Below are 19,332 nucleotides of genomic sequence, written 5' to 3'. Positions count from 1 at the left end.
GCTTACTAGACTTGGCTCAGACTGAAGACACTGTTAAAACGAGACAGCGTTATATCGTTGGCATAAAAGCTATCTCGTTTTAAGTTTTTAACTGAAACATAGCTTGAGCAACGTCAAAGTACGCAAGGCTCTGTAGATCTCAAACTAAGACACAACGCACACCCACAGAGTGGAGCCTCTTTCTTGCTAACGACAGCGGTGCATTGCACATCCATAGTACTTATTCTATAGAGCAAACTTATACTCTGTTCAGACTTAAGTTTCAGTTAGTTAAAACGAGACAGATATGACTCTGCCTCGTTTTAACAGTCTGAGCAAAGTCAAAGTTCGCTTCATCTCAGCCTAGTTTTTTATTTCATATCAATAAGTTCAATCAGTTATGCGGTATGCCAAAGCTCATAAAGCTGACATTAAGTTGTTACATATCGAAATAACTTGACTCCACGCAACTATATCTGTGTGCGTCAGCCCTTACTCGTACTCGTATTCATCAGGGCAAAACAACTACCACATACTGAATTACCCAAATACTTAGTACCTACGTAAAATTATTATAATGGCAACTTTTTATGACATCAATTACATAATATTGAATCGTAACATAAGGATGCGTATTGACCAGGAGCATTACAAGTAATGTAACTATTTTAGTATAAACGAGCTTCCTCCGTATGATGGTGGACTTGAGTATTCTCTCTTTGTGGACCAATTCTAGTACCTCAGTATTCACTCCAGTCCAGCGCTTTCTTTCGACGTTTACCTACAGAGAGGGGCCCAATTCTCACTCCCAAGATTTAGTGTTGGAAGGAAGAATTGAAGGCAAAAGGGCTCCAGGTTGACAAAGACACAAAAAGTTACCCGGGCCGAAATTAATAATAGAGGCGGTTTTAGAAAAAGAAGCTTTTCGAACAAGGCACGCGATGATGATGATAATTACATTATCCTATATACTACTAATCTATATATATATACTATTATATAAAGAGGTAATGTCGTTAAGTTTGTTTGTAGGGGGTAATCTTTGGAACTACTAGTAGAAAGCTACATTATTCCCGAGTGACATAGGCTATACGGGATCTTTAAAAACCTAAATCTACGCGGGCGAAGCCGCGGGGATCAGCTAGTATTATATAAATGTGAAAGTGTGGATGTTTAGATGTTTGGATGTTTGTTACTCAATCACGTAAAAACGGCTGAACGTATTTGGATGAAATTTGGAATGGAGATAGATTATACCCTGGAGAGTGGGCTACTTCTTGTCCCGGAAAATCAAAGAGTTCCCACGGGATTTTTAAAAACCTAATTCCACGCGGACGAAGTCGCGGGCATCAGCTAGTAATTTATAATGGACGGACCGGAGGAACATTCGCTGCTGTAACACAATACATCATTCGCTGCAGCAATGTGCTCGGCTTGACGTATTCACTGATTTAACGCTCGAATGCTCTCTGTTACATTACAAGCAAAGCAAATGCGCTGATCAGTATGTACCCTAACATGTAACTAACTGAAAATTTTAATTGCTGAAATAGGTTAGTGTTTTCCGATTATAAACGTATCGAATAGCCAAAACAGTGATCCCATATGTATCGGCACTGAATGTACGTTAATGTACAATAAATAATTGAATAAAATGTTAATATTAATAAAATGTTATGTTGTTTTATTTCTACCTACCTATCTCAGGCTTTTTAGATTCGCTCCTTTGTATTTAAACCCCATATTGACGAAGGGAGTTGGTTCCACAATTATTATTAATCCATACTTAATATTATAAATGCGTAAGTGTGTCCGTCTGCTAGCTTTTCACGGCCTGTTGATGAAATTTGGCTACTTTTTATCCCGGAAAATCAAAGACTTCCCACGGGATTCCGTTTAACCGATTTATATAGTACAATGGTAGCTTGCGTCCCGGCAATTGACATAGGCAACTTTATCCCGGACAATCTAAGTGTTGCCACAGGATTTGTAAAAAACCACGCGGACGAAGTCGCGGGCATCATCTAGGTACTTACTTAGTTAATAAACCTAAATATTAACCGTTAGACCTTGCAGGTGATAATAATTTCAGTTTATCTAATTTTATGACGATTAGGCTTAGGTACCTACCTACCTTATACATAAAACAAGGGAGATAAATAAATTGGTAGGTAAGTACCTAGGTACCTATACTTTTTATCCCGGAAAATCAAAGAGTTCCCGCGGGATTTTTAAAACCTAAATCCCTGCGGATGAAGTTCCGGGCATCATCGAATAACTTATACATGTATATTATTATTAGAATCTTTCTGACTCCGTTTCCCATTTTCATTATGATATCCGTAAATGTGACCTATCTGATTTTTCTCCATAATTTCTTCCAACAAAGGCTTTCCTTGTGTCGAGTCTTTCCTATCATTTGACAGTGTATTTTCTTGAATGACACTAATCTTCTGCATGAGGGAATCAAAGTTTTGCCCGTATGGGAAGAGTTCGTTGTAGAGAGATTTCAAAATGCTGGCAACCTCTTCACCCATCTCGACTTTTCCTTGAACTTTGATGGCATATTGATGCGACATAGCTGGCAACACTGGAAAATAAAGGTCAGAGGATTTTGTTACCCTAGAGAAATCAACCTCAAGAATACGTAGGTACGCATATACAAGGTTTTGCATGAAAACAAAACCGTAAAATGTTGGCGGGGACAGGGCAGAATGGTTCTTTGCGATTGGTGGACTCAAAAGTCACGCCTAATCAAGACAATGTGCGGAATGAGGGTACCGAACAGGCGTGGGCCGACTTTTATGCTAAGCAACTGCCTAAGCTTGGCGATCGGGGGTGTCCGGCTATTAGACGTCTATAGGTGGTGGTCTGTGCCCTAATAATATGTCTGATGGTCAAATGTCACTACTGAACACAGGTCTCCTCTCAGAATGAGAAGGGTTTAGGCTATTGTCCGCCACGCTGGCCAAATACGGATTGGCAAACTTCACATACTTTTGAGAACATTATGGAGATAATAAATAATTCTTTCGACGTTAGTAAAGCAAATGATATAAATTGGTTAAAACGCACATAACTCCTAAATTAGTAGTGTGTGCCCGGGATCGAACCCCCGACCTCCCGTGTAGGATGCGGGCCACTTGCCCAGGCTATACCACTGGGCTATCACAGTCTTAATCAGCAAGTAGGTAGGTATTACGACTTTATTCAAATAAAAGAATTCTTACTCACATGATAATATCAAGAAAAACATTTCTGAAATAATAAAATATTACACTTATCGCTGGTTCTTCATAAAGTGTAGGTAATTAGAATGTGAAATAAAAAAACTATTTAAATTTTAATAGGCTTTTAATTACAATCGTATCGATCGGTAAGTACTTAGAAGCTATAATAATATAATAGGCACTTCGAAGGAAAACATCGTGAGGAAATCTGCATGCTTGAGAGTTGTCCATTATGTTCTCAAAGATGTGTGAAATCTTCCAATTCACACTTGGCCAGCGTGGTGGATTATGGCCAAACCCATGAACACCACGCATGAACCCGAGACTTCTCACTTAATAAGACAACAGACGCTCAGCACGTCATCAAAAAATGTGGTTACACAGAATTTAGAATAAGAATAGAGGCGTTAAAGGTACGCGAGCTTCTGGCTACTGCAGAATGAAGAGGACGAATGAAAAGTTAAAAACCAAAGAGTAAAAACTAAAAGCCAACTAAGTATAGTACGCGACAGCCGACAGGATAGCAAGCAGGGAGGGAAGAAAATAAATAAATAAATAAAATAAGTACCTTTTTATTTCCGAACTTAACCTAACTCTTGCCACCATAAATATTCCTGCGCTCATTGAGCCGGCAGGGATTAGTCGGGATGATGGCAAGAGACCTGTACCCGTAGTACAAGATTTTACGTCTCACCAAACCAAACCAAATTCGAGAGTCGAAATACTTCCGCGTTACAGTAAACTGGATCTTAAAAGCCTTGTTTTAAAGCTCAAGTTTGTCTACACTTCTACAGCCAGCGCTCCAAGCGGAAACATTGCGAAATTAAAATCAGTGGCATTGAATATTTGACTTCAATTCAAGGCTGTTTAGGTCCATTTTACTGTAACGCGGAAATATTTCGACTCTCGAATTTGGTTTCGTTTGGTGAGACGTAAAATCTTGTACTACGGGTACTGATGGATTGACGCTGGTTCCCTGGGAACGGGGACGGGCGCTAATGTGGGACGCAACTTGCGTTGACACATTGGCCCCGTGTCATATCAGGAAGACAGCATCAAGACCGGGAGCCGCAGCAGAAACAGCTAAAAACGGCAAGCGGCGCAAGTATGCCTCTCTTATAGAGAGTTACATTTTTGTGCCGTTTGCCGTGGAGACCCTGGGGCCATGGAGTCTTAGTGCTAAAAAAAATTTACGAGACATTTCACCGCGATTAATAGCCTCATCTGGTGACAGAAGGGCTGGCTCATTTTTTGCGCAACGGATCAGCCTGGCTGTCCAGCGCGGAAATGCAGCCAGTATTCTTGGCACCATTCCACGCGGTCATGATTTATATAGTAATTAGATAAGGCTAGCTTTAAGTTTTATACCTAACTGTAGATAATTTGCACGTTATAATTAACTATATCATTATCATTTATGGGTAGAATATAGAGGTTTTAAGATTTTTTGTTATCTAAATATTTCGGTGCCTATCTAGGCCTCCTTCAACTTTTGCCACTAGACTATGTCTGCTCAAACCCTTGTCCAGAAAGGATCCAATGTCTGTCCGGTGTCGTCTTCCCATCTTCTGGTTGGTCGTCCTAGTCTCCTGGCACCATCCCTTGAAAAAGCGAATTATAGAGCTAGGAAAATAATATTTGTTACTCCCTACACAGCGCAAGCCTTTTCTATTACATTATTTAGCATTCCTTGGCTACGTACATCAATGTATAGAGAGAGAGACAGCGCGTGCCAGACTTTCGCTATTTTATAAAAGCTCAAAGTTTCTCTGTGTATTCTCCCTAACACTGAGAGGAATGTTTGCTTGGATCATGGTGACTTTGGGAGATAAAAGGTAATAAAGGTGTAAAAAATCTTACGTCAACGTAAAATATTTTCTTCAGAATAGTACCTACCTATTAGAAATCACGTCATGCTTTGCCAGCCACTTAATGTCGTGGCAACCCCCTGTCAGACACCCTATTCCGAACAAAACATAAAAAAAATAGACTTTATACTTTGACGTAAAGTTTTGACACCTTTATTACCTAATATCAATTCAAAACTCAAACTCAAACTCAAGTAATTTATTCAGAATAGGTAAACATGTTAGGTACGCTTGCTGATGGTCGGAATAGTTAAATTGTAAGATGATATAGTGGTGATAATAATTAATTACGTACTTAAAACTAATGCTACGAGGGTTCCAAACGCGCCCAAGTCTGAGAAGAGCCCACAACAGACCAAACAAACTCAGCCGGGTATTCAAAACAAACAAACGTTCCTCCCAGTGTTGGGGACAATATGCAGAGAAACTTTAAGTTTTTTATAAAACTAGCTTATACTCGCGACTTCGTCCGCGTGGACTACTCAAACAAACCCCTATTTCACCCCTTTAGGGGTTGAATTTTCAAAAATCTTTTCTTAAGTATGCATGCCAAATTTCAACCCGATCCGTCCAGTAAGTTTAAGCGTTTTGCGTTGATAGATCAGTCGGTCGGTCAGTCAGTCACCTTTTCCTTTTATATATTTAGGTACCTAACGAAGGTCTGGCACGCGCTGGCTCTTAGTCCAGTAGGTTTCTGAACGCGTCGAAAAAATGAAATATTTCAAACGTGCAGTTCATCCATAATTCAGCGGGATCGAAGGTGCTTCATTCACATTCATAATACACGGGACTACAATATCGAATGTTTAACAAGCATGTTGAACTACTTTAATGTTAAACATAGTGTAAAACGGGTCGGACGGTTCGTAAAGTTTTTTTTTTCAAAAGTAAGTACATACCTACCTCCTATTTTTCTATCCTACTAATAAATAAAATTGAAGTGTCTGTATGTTTGAACGGCTGAACCTATTTTGACGGGACTCACACGGACAAGTACTTAGAAGATTAACCAAGGAGTAACATGGGCTACTTTTTTAACCAAGTTTAAAAAACCCTAACAAGAAGAGTTTATCTACTAGTACACCGAAATCTCCGAGATTTCTGAACCGATTTGCGTATTTTTAGGGTTCCGTACCTCAAAAGGAAAAACGGAACCCTTATAGGATCACTTTGTTGTCTGTCTGTCTGTCTGTCGTGTCTGTCAAGAAACCTACAGGGTACTTTCCGTTGACCTAGAATCATGAAATTTGCCAGGTAAAATTAATATGTGTTCATGAACAAATAGTTAATTAGTATTTTCAACTTTCAAAGTAAGGTTACTATACTAAGTGGTGTATCATAAACGAAAGGGCTTTACCTGTACGTTATAAAACAGATTTTTATTTATTTTTATGCATTGATTTATCCCGCAAAATGGCGAAAAAATTAGACTGTAGTACGGAACCCTCGTACGCAAATCTGACACGCACTTGGCCGGTCTTTAGTTTGTATTTGAAAAATATCTCACATTTATGTTAAAAACTACTTAACATCATACTTAGGTAATAATATTTTTTTTAAGTAATATGAGACAGACTACACTTGAAGTGTCATCTAGGCGCTAATATCACAGCTAGTACGTACCACCTACCTATAAAGGAGTGGACTGAAAACCGAAAGGTCGACGGTTCAAACCCCGCCCGTTGCACTATTGTCGTACCTACTCCTAGCACAAGCTTTACGCTTAGTTGGAGGTGAAAGGGGAATATTAGTCATTTAACATGGATAATATTCTTTTATAAAAAAAAAAGTTACTTAATTCATATATTTTTATTGATTAATTTTAAAACAGTGAAAATCCATACTTTTTATCCCAGAAATTCAATAGAGAGAGGGGATATTTCAAAACCAAAATCCACGCGGATGAAGTCGCGAGCATCATCATCATCATCACGATACGTTTGTAGGATAGCAACAATAGTTGGGTAAGTAGGTATACTTATTATTACTTGAGGTGGCCTTATTAATTATATTAATATATAATTTAATATTTTTTATTAACAAATTAATCCATACTAATATTATAAATGCGAAATTGTGTCTGTCTGTCCATCTGTCTGTCTGTCTGCTAGCTTTTCACGGCCCATTAGTTTAACCGATTTCGATGAAATTTGATACAGAGTTAGCTTACATCAAGGACATAGGCAACTTTTTATCCCGGAAAATCGAAGAGTCGAAGAGTAATAATTGTGATACCTACTTAATAATTAATTAACGTTTTAGTACAAAAGGTCGTCTCACTGAGTTTTAAAAATGAGCCAAAACACGGAAGCAGAAATGAAGTCGAAAATGGACAAGAAAAAGTTTGAAACGTCCATAAGTGAGCTGAAAACGAAGACTTTTGTGACTCCAGCTGATATGGTAAACTATGGTAAGAGAAGATTTAAAAAGTTACTCGTTTAAGTTTAGGTAATTGCCAGTTAAGGGCAACCCTCCACTAGATAATAAGTCAATACCCTCCTCCTCCCATTGCTCCACCAACCTCTCGGTTATACTATGGGCCGAATCGCAGGAGAGCCCCCGGCACTTGCTCTTGGTGATGGTTCCCGGGGGTGCTTTCTTGACTTCCTACAATTTTTTATGTAGTTGAGTCTTTATCCCCTTTCTGGGGCAGATGTTCAAATTTCATGATTCTATGTCAATGGGAAGTACCCTGTAGGTTTCTTGACAGACAGACAACAAAGTGATCTTATACGGGTTCCGTTTTTCCTTTTGAGGTACGGAACCCTAACAAGATGGCGAATTTCAAAATGGCCGCAATGCTAATTAAAAAATTAAAAAGTAGGTAGCTACTACCTACCCACATAATGTTAAATATATTATCTTGTACGATGGTACAGACGTTTCTAGGGTTCCGTACCTCAAAAGTAAAAACAAAACCCTTATAAGATCACTTCGTTATCTGTCTGTCTGTCCGTCTGTCAGTCTGTCCGTCGTGTCTGTCAAAAACCCTATAGGGTACTTTCCGTTGACCTAGAGGCATCAAATTTGGCAGGTAGGCAGGTCAGTAAAGGAATAAATCCGAAAACCGTGAATTTGTAGTTACATCACCAAAAAAATATGTTCATGAACAAATAATTAGTAGGTATTTTCAACTTTCAAAGTTAGTTTGCTACTACTTGGTAAGAGAACTATACCAAGTGTAAAGGGTAGTTAAGTCCTTTTATATGATACCTACCCATATGAAAGGACTTTACCTGTACATTCTAAAACAGAGATTATGCATTGATTTATCATACAAAATGTCGAAAAATACGACTGTAATACGGAACCCTCGGTGCGCGAGTCTGACTCGCACTTGGCCGGTATGTTTTTATCATGTTTTGTACCTACTCTATTGTCCGTGCATCGTAACTTGACGCGTGAGAATATATATTGGCACCATTGCTTTGTTTGCTTTATTCCTTAGACCTTAGGGTTTATTGTTGTGTGATTTACAATGGTGCCAACATACATTACATAACATGTACAAAGGTATTATTCACACGCGTCAAGTTACGATGAACGGACAGAGATTAACTTTTGAGTATTTTTAACTTAAGAATAAGATTGCTAGCTCCTTTTTAAGAGTTCAGTATTTTTAAAGAAATAGGTAGGTACCTGGTCTTAGTGTAATTAATATAGGTACTACACATACGTAGATTATAAGTACTTAATACTAAAGCCACCGCCTGAATGACGTCATATCCGTCACCACTATTTCCGTATATTTAGATAGGTATTACTCTATCTACGGAAAGAAGTTAGTACCGTGAAGCCTGCTTACTTTGCCACTTTTTAGTGGTTCAAAAAGTTTCATGTGCTTTTTCATTAAAAAAATATATGAAGATAATATACCTACATATACTAACCTATTTCTAGTTGTAGTATATTTCATAGAAATAACCTAACAGTGAACTGTTTTGTTTCTAAAGCTGGGTATGGCAAAGTTAACTGACTGGTGGCAAAGTCAGCAGGTTTCACGGTAGGTACTTTATACGTACCTAACTAATCCCATCATTCCCATACAAATTATAGAGACAAAAATCTCAGTGGACACTAACCATTTTGAGTTATCAACCAATCACAAACGAAATTATCACTTATGTTTTCTAATACTTAATAGAATTTCAACATTTTTGAATTGAATTTCGAATATTTTTTGAAAACATAAGTAATTAGTCATTGATTGGTTGGTTTCTCAAAATGGTTAACGCCCACTGAGATGTATGTCTCTATAACTTAATTTATGAGGGATTATATTGTAACAGAGAGAGCGCTATACTAACTTCTTTCCGCGGATAGAAAATACAGCATAGTCCATAATATTAGTAGATTATTAACCAAGGGGATAAAGCAGTGTCTTCTGTCGCGGGTGACGATTTAAGTTCACCCAAGACTAAGACAGCTTTATCACCGAGGTAAATACTCTACTTTTCGTACCATTTGCGATAAAATTAACACAATAATAATATGAGATAAGGAAAAAGTATCGAAATACTTGGACCTGGTTCACGAGATTACCGCCATGTGGAGTGTTGACTCAACGATTATTGTACCGATAGTTGTATCAGTCCATGGTCTTATTGCGAATAGTTTCGACCAACATCTTAAGAAACTATCGCTTAATTGTTGGATCAAGGGTAAGATACAGAAGGCAGTGGTTCATGAGACGGCACGCATTGTGAGGAGGTTCCTCACTCTGGAACCCTGACCATTGGCAGCTTGGATCCTAGCCCGCTGCTTTACTTTTCTTTTACTTTCTTTTCTTTTTCTGTTACTTTACTTTTTTTTTTTTTGTTGCTTCTGTTATTTTATTGTTTGTTGTTTTTTTTAAAATATGATAAAAATGAGAAAAATAAATAAATGAGATAAGCATTTATTAAACGTATTTTTAGAACATTAACTTATTTATAAAAATAAATTAAAATAAACTTAACGTTTATGTATTTGAAGAAAACAAAAACGCGGCAAATTCCTAGACTAATATTTTTTTGTCGGAAAAGCAAAGGCATCAATCTCATACGGCCTTGTCGGTTTTGCCAAGTGGTACGAAAAATATATTATATGTAGTCATTTCAGCTATGGAAGTTTCTGACTTACTGTTTAAAAAAATTGCACTGAACTCCATAGACTAAAGAAATGGAATAATTCTAGACGACGGCGCTGTCACAGAAGAATATCTAAAGGCGTACGCACACTCTTTGGAGGACCCTGAGAGCTTTTGGGGTGAAGTTGGCAAAGAGCTGGAGTGGACTCGACCCTGGGACCGGGTCTTAGATGAGAGCAACCCGCCGTTTACAAAATGGTAAATATTTATGATTTTTTAAGTCCCGTAGGAACTCTTAAAGTCGGGATAAACCTATCCTATGTCCAGTCTAGATAGGTATCTTTCTGCCTTTCATCAAAATTTAAAGAGGCTTAGGGCCTATTTCACAACCGCCCGAATAAAGACATTATGACAGTTTTTGTATGGGGAATCTGTCAAAATGTCAAATTTATTCGTCAGATAAAGTTTATCTAGTGGCAGGGAAACAGGCTCTAACTGACGTAGTTTAGTAGCTACCGCGTGACGATTGCAATCGCCTCTGATTGGCTGACACGGCCGACACTATCTCACTATTGGTTGAAATGTACTGCTGAATGAATTTGTGGTATACATACTAAGAATACCATAAATTCAGACAATCACAACAATTGCGCGAGAGTCTCTGACAAACTATGGCGGTTGGCATATATCTCTTTTTATCTGAAATCAACTTTTGCAATTTCACACTTAGGTAAAGGATATGTGTAAATAAGCAACCGCCCGCAGCTTCGTTTAAATTGTGGGAATTTCCAAAAAATACGGCCTTAATCATTATCTACATTATAAAGGGAATCTTTGTGCAAAATTTCAGCATTCTAGGTTCAGGGATTTGAGCACTGCCGTGCCAAGACGTGTACACTTTGTACCTATTTGTTTTTTAGATAGTCATTGAGTGAGTCAGGAATTAGGAGTTTTCTTATTATTTCAAACCTAAGCTACGTCTCACGGAAATGTCGGAATCTCTCTGTAACTGACTTAGACCACAAAGCCACGGTTTACTTTCCCATCGGTGTTGAAATTTCTTATCTCTAATAGGTGTAGGTACCCATAAGTCTAAGTACCTGAGTATCTATGCCAGCCTAAGCGATGTCAACTTATGTGCAGGTAACTATGTTATCCTATCCTAGGTGGGTTGGAGGAGAGATGTCGGTGTGTTACAACGCGATAGACCGCCACGTAGACAGTGGTCACGGAGACCAGGTCGCGCTGGTATACGACTCGCCGCTCACCGATACGGTCAAGAGGATCACTTATTCTGAACTACAGGATCAGGTAACATACCATAAACGTACTTTTTTCTTTTTTATTCAGATACAAGCTAGCCCTTGACTGCAATCTCACCTGGTGGTAAGTGATTATGTAGTCTAAGATGAAAGCGGGCTAACCTGGAAGGGGTATGGTAGTTTTTTACTAAGCCCATACCGGTATCGTACCAGAAAGCTAAATCACTTGGCGGGACGGCTTTGCCAGTAGGGTGGTAACTTTTTATTTTTAAAGAATATTAGCCAAGTTTATCATGCTGACTAATATTCCTCTTCCCCTCCAATTAGCGTAAAGCTTGTGATAGGAGAAGATACGATAATAGTGTAACGGGTGGGGTTTGTACCGGTGACCTTTCGGATTTCAGTCCGCTCCTTTAACGGTTGTCACGGCCGAAGCCACCAGACCAGATAATTCCAAATTGCCCCTGCTAGAAAACAAACCCGTGAGCTCTCCTGATACCATCACAGCGTTCACCATTGCGTCAGGGAGGTCGTCAAAAACATAAAACCAACTACCTCCCAGGCCAAGCTTACCTATTATTATTAGTCACGTCACGTGGCTACGAAGCTTTGCAAACCACCATGTTGCAACTTCAGATTAGACTTCTTATTTTGCGATCACTGTATGCATAAAACAATTTTTCGTCAGGTATCAAGACTAGCTGGCAAACTATCATCACTAGGCGTGACCCGCGGTTCACGCGTTGTCATCTACATGCCATTGGTGCCAGAAGCTGTGATCGCAATGCTGGCAACCAATAGAATTGGAGCCATACATTCTGTTGTTTTTGGAGGTTTGTGGTTTTGGAAAACTTTTGTACTCTATCCACGGAGAGAAGTTACTAGTTAGTATAGGGCTCTCTCTGTTACGTAATACCATATAAATGACAATATATGTACATAAATTTCAGTTCAACCAACAAGAGATAATTGAATCATCACACTGTACAGTGTACAGTGTAGTATCGGACGGTTGGTATTATTAATAAACTTTTAGCAGCTAACAAAAAAAAATTGCTAATTTTGATGACATTCGACTTTTTAACATTCAATTACAATTTTGAGAATGTCCGGATAAAGAATTTTGGACATTTCGGATTTGAAAGAAGGACAGCGAGGATCGTTACAATGCGTAAAAATAATTTCTCACGCGTCATTTTAGCTTTTTGTGTCAAAATACATGTCAAAAATACGATTTTAGTTCTTATTTTACTTAAAAATACTTTTGACATGACAATCCATATAGAGTTAAAGTGGCGCGTGAGAAGACGTTTTATTCGGACTACTTAGGTACTTTAGGTAGGCACCTATTATAGTACCTTATAGGTACGTAATAATTAGACCTGCCTATTTATGACATGACTAAAATTTTTAGTACTTCGAAGGTTTCGCCGCAAGAGAGCTGAGAACTCGGATCGAACACGCTGAGCCAACAGTGATTATTGCAGCTAGCTGTGGCGTGGAACCGAACAAAATAGTCAGGTTTGACTTTTAATATTGAACTCATTCATTAGAAATGCTGACCTCTTTATTAATTTGTACAAGACCATTTCATTGATTAGAATCAATTTTATGATTTTTTAAATTAGTATGCGCGCTCCTTTATATTTCGATTGACAGTTGGCATTAAAAATCATAGACAAGTTACAGTTGCTACAATGAAATCCGGATTTTAGAATAATGTCTGGAAATACAAAACCCGTTATAAAATGTTGTATTTTTAGTTTTTAGTCATTAAATTATAAACAACATAACCATCTAAGATTACATATGTATTTCATTATTATAAGTACCTGGGTAGATGAAAAGAAGTCTAAAAGAAATAAATAACATATACCTACGATAGAGTAATCAGTATGTACACATATACATAATATATATGTATATGTAGATATCTATCTGCCTATAGTATGCGATAGATCGATGCCCCGCACACTCGCACAACCTCCCGCATCGGGTTAGTGCGGGTGCCCGATTGCCATCTCAACCTGTTGCGTACTATATTTTAAAGGACGTCACTCATATTAGACAACATTTTTTCGTCGACCAATGAATAAAAGCTTGATTTTATATTACTACTAGTTTGATGTCTGCGACTTCCTCAATGGGGATTTAGGTTTCTTTTAAAATCGTGTGTGGAACTTTGATTTTCCTGCCTTGTATGCCTAGTATGTTCGTTTCCGTGGTGCAAGAATTCTTGTATCAAACAATGAATTGTATAAAATCAGCTTAACAATGAATTGTATAAAATCAGCTTAACAGATGGGCCATGAAAAGGTAAAAAACACACTTTCACATTTCATTATTAATATTTGTGTCGAAGTAAACATAAATAGATATTATGTTTTACTATAGGTACAAGGATATTCTAGACGAAGCCCTCTGTCAGAGCTCTCACCAACCACTCAAGTGCATCATATACCAGCGACGGCGTGTACTCGAGTGCAGCTTAGACAAGCAGAGGGATATATGCTGGGATGAGGCGATGGAGGCAGAGCCGGTGTCTTGCGTGTCCACAGAGGCCAACGATCCGATGTATATTCTTTACACGTCTGGTAAATAAATCATTTTTTATGTGTCATATTATGTCTTTATTAGCTTCATATTCTCATTCGTTAATTATTTCAAAAATTGAAACTTGTGAAAAATATCTAATTTGAACTCCAGAGATCATCACGAATCTCTACAAGATGGTCTCTCGTAAAAAAATTATCAGCGCAATCATCAGTTCAGCTCAATATTCAAATCACAAAATATAAATTATTCAAATATTCTTTTACAAGCTCTTTTGTAAGTCAGACATCAATATGTTCTAATCTCGTCCGCTAGTTTAAAATGTTTTGTTACTTATGAATAGAAACTCGGTAGGTACTTAGTGGGTATTTGCAATTTCATTAATAATGCATCACTCTACGATATAATTTACTAAACACATTCATACAATTTATTTACAAGCACATTTTGTTAACGTAGTAGCAACTAAGTATATCTAGGTACTTATATTCATTAAATTGGCTTATTTCCTATTTTTAACTCCCGATGCAATTAGAGGAATAATAAGTTAGACCGCTTTGTTTGTCTGTGTCTATCTCTACATGCTCAAATGGATGGATCAATCTGAATGTGTTTTTTAAATCGCTAGTATTTTCTCGCAGAGTTGCTAATCGTTACTTAAGATGGAGTTAAAACGAGACAGATTTATGTGAGAGATATAGCTCTCTCTCGTTACTACTAAACTTAAGTAACGACTAAGCGACTCCAAGTACGGCGGTTAGTCACCATTTTATTTACGTTTAATTTCGTAAATTTATTACTTTAATGTTTAGGTACTACTGACGATCCAAAAGGCATACAGCGTCCGTGTAACCATGCGGCAACATTATGCTGGACAATGCATACCGTATATGGATTGAAGAAAGGAGTATGGTGGGCAGCTTCAGACCTTGGCTGGGTGGTTGGACATTCTTACATTTGCTACGGACCTCTTTTGGCTGGCTTAACAACAGTGCTGTATGAGGGAAAGCCTGATAGAACTCCCGATCCTGGACAATATTTCAGGTATTTTTGTAATAAGTAATTACATAATTTTACAACTTAATATAATAATTAATTTTTCATCACTAACTAAAAATCAAATAATTAGGTAGGTACTACCAATTTTCCATTAAGAATCTTTTTATCTCTTCTTGATTCTTTACTGTTAGTAAAAAGTTTTTGTTCATAATTTGCATTATTTACGGAGTTCAAAAATTTATTAGGATCATTGAGCAACATCGCGTGAATGTACTCTTCACAATCCCAACTGCGCTACGTGTATTGAAAAGAGCGGATCCCACTGGCAAATACGCAAGAAGATACTGTGGAAAATCTCTTAAAACTATTTTCATTGCAGGAGAACATTGTGATCAAGAATCAAGGGTAAGATTTTTGAATAGGCCTTTCATTCTCGTTTTACTCCAACAAAGAGTGAAACTTGTGCTATAAATTTTGTCTTTTCCGGGAAGAAAATGTTTTCCAAACCGGTAGAGCGTTAACATCTCGTTAAGCAAGTTGGTTTACATGAAATAAATATTTTTGAATTTCAACTAACTAATCCAAAATCAAATTAAATACCTACCTATTTATTGATTTGAATATAGAATCGCACAATTTTTCTACGAATAGTTTTTAAAGTCCAATAGGTAGGCATGCAAATGTAAATCAGTGACATATGAACTTTTAAAATAGATTTAGTACTAGGGTACTTAATTACAATTTAAAATTACTTAAACATGTTTCATGAATTAAAAATAAAATGTTTGTTTTGATCAGCGATGTTTTTCAATAAAGAGACCAATTCTCACCTGTAGTGCGATTGTCTAATACCTGCATCAATCATTATTACAATCTCAATTGTTCTGATTGGCTGAATTTGTGCGATTCTTGTTGCAACAATGCATTGTGGCCAATAGTGAGCGAGCATGAACCACTCAGAGATGATTGCGATCGTGACATTGTAGCTGTCAAACAACCGCGGTAGGGCCACTGTTATTCCGGTGCTAAGGTATAATAATCTATGCAATTTATGCAATTTTCGTGACATTGTACTTTATTGACTTAGTGAAAGTAAATCTTCTTTAGATGAGATTTAAGAGAACTCAGGTCATCTAAATTTCATACGGGGGGCAAATTGAACAGCTTTTTTGAGGCTGCCATCTTTTATCACGATATTTTGTTACTAAATATTTAGTACATAACCACACAGTACCACTTATGAAAAAAGTTCTCTTTTTCACCACTTGAAGATGATAAAATCCCGTACTTACGCATTGTATCCTTTACTTCAACCACGCGTTATACGCGCATTTTTTATTTGCAGCACTGGGGTGAAAGGATATTCGGCGTTCCAGTACTGAATCACTGGTGGCAGACGGAGACAGGGTCACCAATCTGCTCCGCTTTCCTCGGATACGGAGTAAAAGGTGTCAGACCACACTCAACTGGCTACCCCGTGCCCGGGTATGATTGTGAGTATTTATCTTCTTTTAGGTTCACGGACTGGAAATCACTGACAACAAAAACCGTCTGAAAATTTTACTACTCTACAATTTTATTATTAACAAACAAAATTCACTGATTCAAATAATTTTAAACTTCAGGATGCTTCCTTTCGACAGAATTTATCACAATTATGTTTAGAATAATAAAATGTTATGCATCAAGCGCATTTAAAGACCTAGAGAAAAGTAATGCACAGACGATAAGTATTCCTGGCGCGCACTTTTTGAAATAAAGGCGAGTAAAGTTGAGAAAGTACACATCAGAATAAAATAATAGGCATCTAGGTAAACTTGTACCTATCTTGAAATATTTTTGTATTCTGCCTTTTACAGTACGAGCATTAAGAGAAGATGGGTCAGAATGTCACTCAGGAGAAGTGGGGCGTCTGGTTGCTAAACTTCCCTTACCACCTGGCTTTGCATCTACGCTGTGGCAATCTGATGAACGGTTCAAGAAAGTCTATTTTGACGCTTATCCGGTAAGTTTTATTTTTATTTTGAATCACTTTGACTTTTGTATGTAGCCTGTACCTCGTGTGTTTTTCTTCTTGGGATCCTCCGTGCCTCCACCTCTAGGTCTCAGCCGTGCCCAGTTACCAACCTACTGTCAAAGTCATATTTCTAAATGAATGAGTTGTCCAATATGATGATACGTTTAGGCCAAGATCGCAACATCTGTAGCAAATACGAATTGAAATGTTAAGGGAGCGCTGTAATATTATGATATTTTGTATGGAAAAAGCTCCGAAGAAAAATTACAGTTTAGGCAGACGTTATAAACCCGATTATTCCCCACAACGAATAATTATGCGTTTAAACTGCACTTAAACTTTTAGTAGGTAGTAGCTAAGACTGATAAGTTGTCTTACTACAAAAACTTTAGTCGTGGCTTAAATAGGTGTTAAACCTTTTTTTATGTTAGTTTAGTTAGTTTTAATGTTAGCTTGACTTTTATTTTTTGTAAATAAGACCCTTGGAATTTTCAGGGGTTCTACGATACGCAAGATGTAGGATGGATTAGTGCTGAAAACGCAGTTTGGGTGGTAGCTAGAGCTGATGACGTCATCAATGTGGCTGGTCACAGGCTTTCAACTGCTGCGATTGAGGACGTGGTGCTAAAACACGCCAGAGTAGCAGACGCCGTGGTGGTGGGAGCTCCCGACCCCACGAAGGGGGATGTGCCTTTGTGTCTCTATGTGATGCGACCTCCACAGGACAGTGAGTAATTAAAATTCTGTTGTGACCCTTATAGTTGATTCATTAGTATACAATTTTGCACTTTCACAAGGGCATATTTACATTAACAGTGCTACATAAGTTAAGGTGTTCATAAAAATCTGATTGATTATACATTTTTTTTATTCCATAACAAGTTAATCCTTGACGGCAATTTGTGAGTAATGATGATGCAGTATAAAATGGAAAGGGGCTTACTTGGGAGACATATTGTAGTTTAATTAAACCCTTGATAGTAACCCTAATAAGTTACTGGATTGAGTTATTGTAGAAAAATTTAGTTTTGTATATTATTGTTGCAGATGAAGAAATCGTAGCCGAAAACACAATAACTCAAGAATTAATAGCACTAGTACGACACCTGATCGGACCTATTGCAGCATTCAGGAAAGCGGTCGCAGTTCCTGCCTTACCACGTACACGTTCAGGAAAAATGTTGCGCAAAGCGATCTCAAATATGGCGCGAAGTCAACGTGTTAAACTACCCGCAACTATCGAAGATCCCAGTGTTTTCGGTGAAATCAAAATTGCTCTACAGAAATTCGGCTATGCTACTGAGGCACCCGATCCGGAAATGTGATTTTTAAAGTTTTTTTTATCATTGACTGAACATACATGCAGTAGAAGCTATTTTTAGGATTCCGTACGTCAAAAGGAAAAACGGAAACCTTCTAGGATCACTTCGTTGTCTGTCTGTCTGCCCCTCTGTCATGACTCATGTCTGTCAAGAAAATCTATAGGGTACTTCATGCTGACCGAGAATCATGAAAGTTGGCAAGTAGGTAGGTCTAATAGCACATATAAAGGGGGAAAATCCAAAAACCGTGAGTTTGTGGTAACATTGCTAAAAATATCATTCACATATACCAAGTGGGGTAGGTATCATATGAAAAGGCTCTACCTGTAAATTCTAAAATTGATTTTTATTTGATTTTATGCTTTGTAGTTTTTAATTTATCGTGCTAAATGTTGAAATAAATATCCGAGTACGGAACCCTCAGTGTCTGACTCACACTGGACTGGTTTTTGTACATAATAGATACTAAGGTTGATTCAACAAACAACATTAATTATTTTAATAATCTTCATAAATTATTTACTTTTAGGAATAACTACTAAAACAATTACCTACCTATAGGGTTAAAATAATCGGTGACTTTTCGTGATAACTAATCAGTGACTTTTAATTACTACGTAATATTGAAATTTAGTATCATCTAATACCTAGTATGAACAACTTGTAACTATGTATGGGAAACATAACATACAAATATATATTATAAAATCTAACATACCTACAATACCAAACTACCTGGTCATATTACCAAAAATATCTACCTAGCTATTTTGACTATTAAGTTATTACCCGACTGCGGCGAAACCCAACGTAGGGTTTATAAACCTACTTTGGGCTTCACCGCAAAGTAGGGTTATTAACACATTTTTTATATTCGATTTTATATATTTTTTTATACCTAATAATAAAATTAATATTATATAATTGTTGCCCACGACTTTGTCCGCGTCATTTAGTCATTTATGTATTGTAATTCCAATATTGTAACATTAATTATTTTTATATAATGTCAATATTGGAAATATACCGCGTTG

At 37.4% G+C, this 19,332-nt stretch overlaps 1 protein-coding gene across 2 annotated transcripts; it reads left to right on the top strand.

The window, feature by feature from the left end:
• The first annotated feature begins 5,937 nt into the window (after positions 1-5,937).
• Positions 5,938-18,305, top strand: LOC117992319 (acyl-CoA synthetase short-chain family member 3, mitochondrial). Of its 2 annotated transcripts, none has more exons than XM_069505655.1 (13): positions 5,938-5,964; positions 7,340-7,487; positions 10,253-10,403; positions 11,312-11,456; positions 12,096-12,240; positions 12,832-12,928; positions 13,802-14,001; positions 14,773-15,004; positions 15,205-15,364; positions 16,305-16,452; positions 16,819-16,964; positions 17,472-17,703; positions 18,024-18,305. In XM_069505655.1, the coding sequence occupies exons 2-13, from the start codon at positions 7,370-7,372 to the stop codon at positions 18,299-18,301; spliced, it is 2,052 nt and encodes a 683-aa protein (XP_069361756.1). In that variant the 5' UTR covers positions 5,938-5,964; positions 7,340-7,369; the 3' UTR covers positions 18,302-18,305. The 2 variants fall into 2 exon arrangements, with proteins under 2 accessions (XP_069361756.1, XP_034835888.1); XM_034979997.2 differs by lacking the exon at positions 5,938-5,964 and adding an exon at positions 6,922-7,041.
• The last annotated feature ends 1,027 nt before the right edge of the window (positions 18,306-19,332 follow it).

Source organism: Maniola hyperantus, chromosome 21 (assembly GCF_902806685.2).
Source record: "Maniola hyperantus chromosome 21, iAphHyp1.2, whole genome shotgun sequence".
In the NCBI taxonomy this organism is placed as follows: domain Eukaryota; kingdom Metazoa; phylum Arthropoda; class Insecta; order Lepidoptera; family Nymphalidae; genus Maniola; species Maniola hyperantus.
The sequence above is the reverse complement of the archived record's forward strand: the minus strand, read 5'-3'. Positions and strand labels throughout refer to the sequence as shown.

Excerpts from the sequence above, each read along its gene's own strand:
- LOC117992319 (XM_069505655.1), top strand. The coding sequence starts at position 7,370 with ATGAGCCAAAACACGGAAGCAGAAATGAAGTCGAAAATGGACAAGAAA. Across the intron at positions 16,965-17,471 it reads TCTATTTTGACGCTTATCCG|GGGTTCTACGATACGCAAGA; the intron begins GTAAGTTTTATT and ends TGGAATTTTCAG. Across the intron at positions 17,704-18,023 it reads GATGCGACCTCCACAGGACA|ATGAAGAAATCGTAGCCGAA; the intron begins GTGAGTAATTAA and ends TTATTGTTGCAG.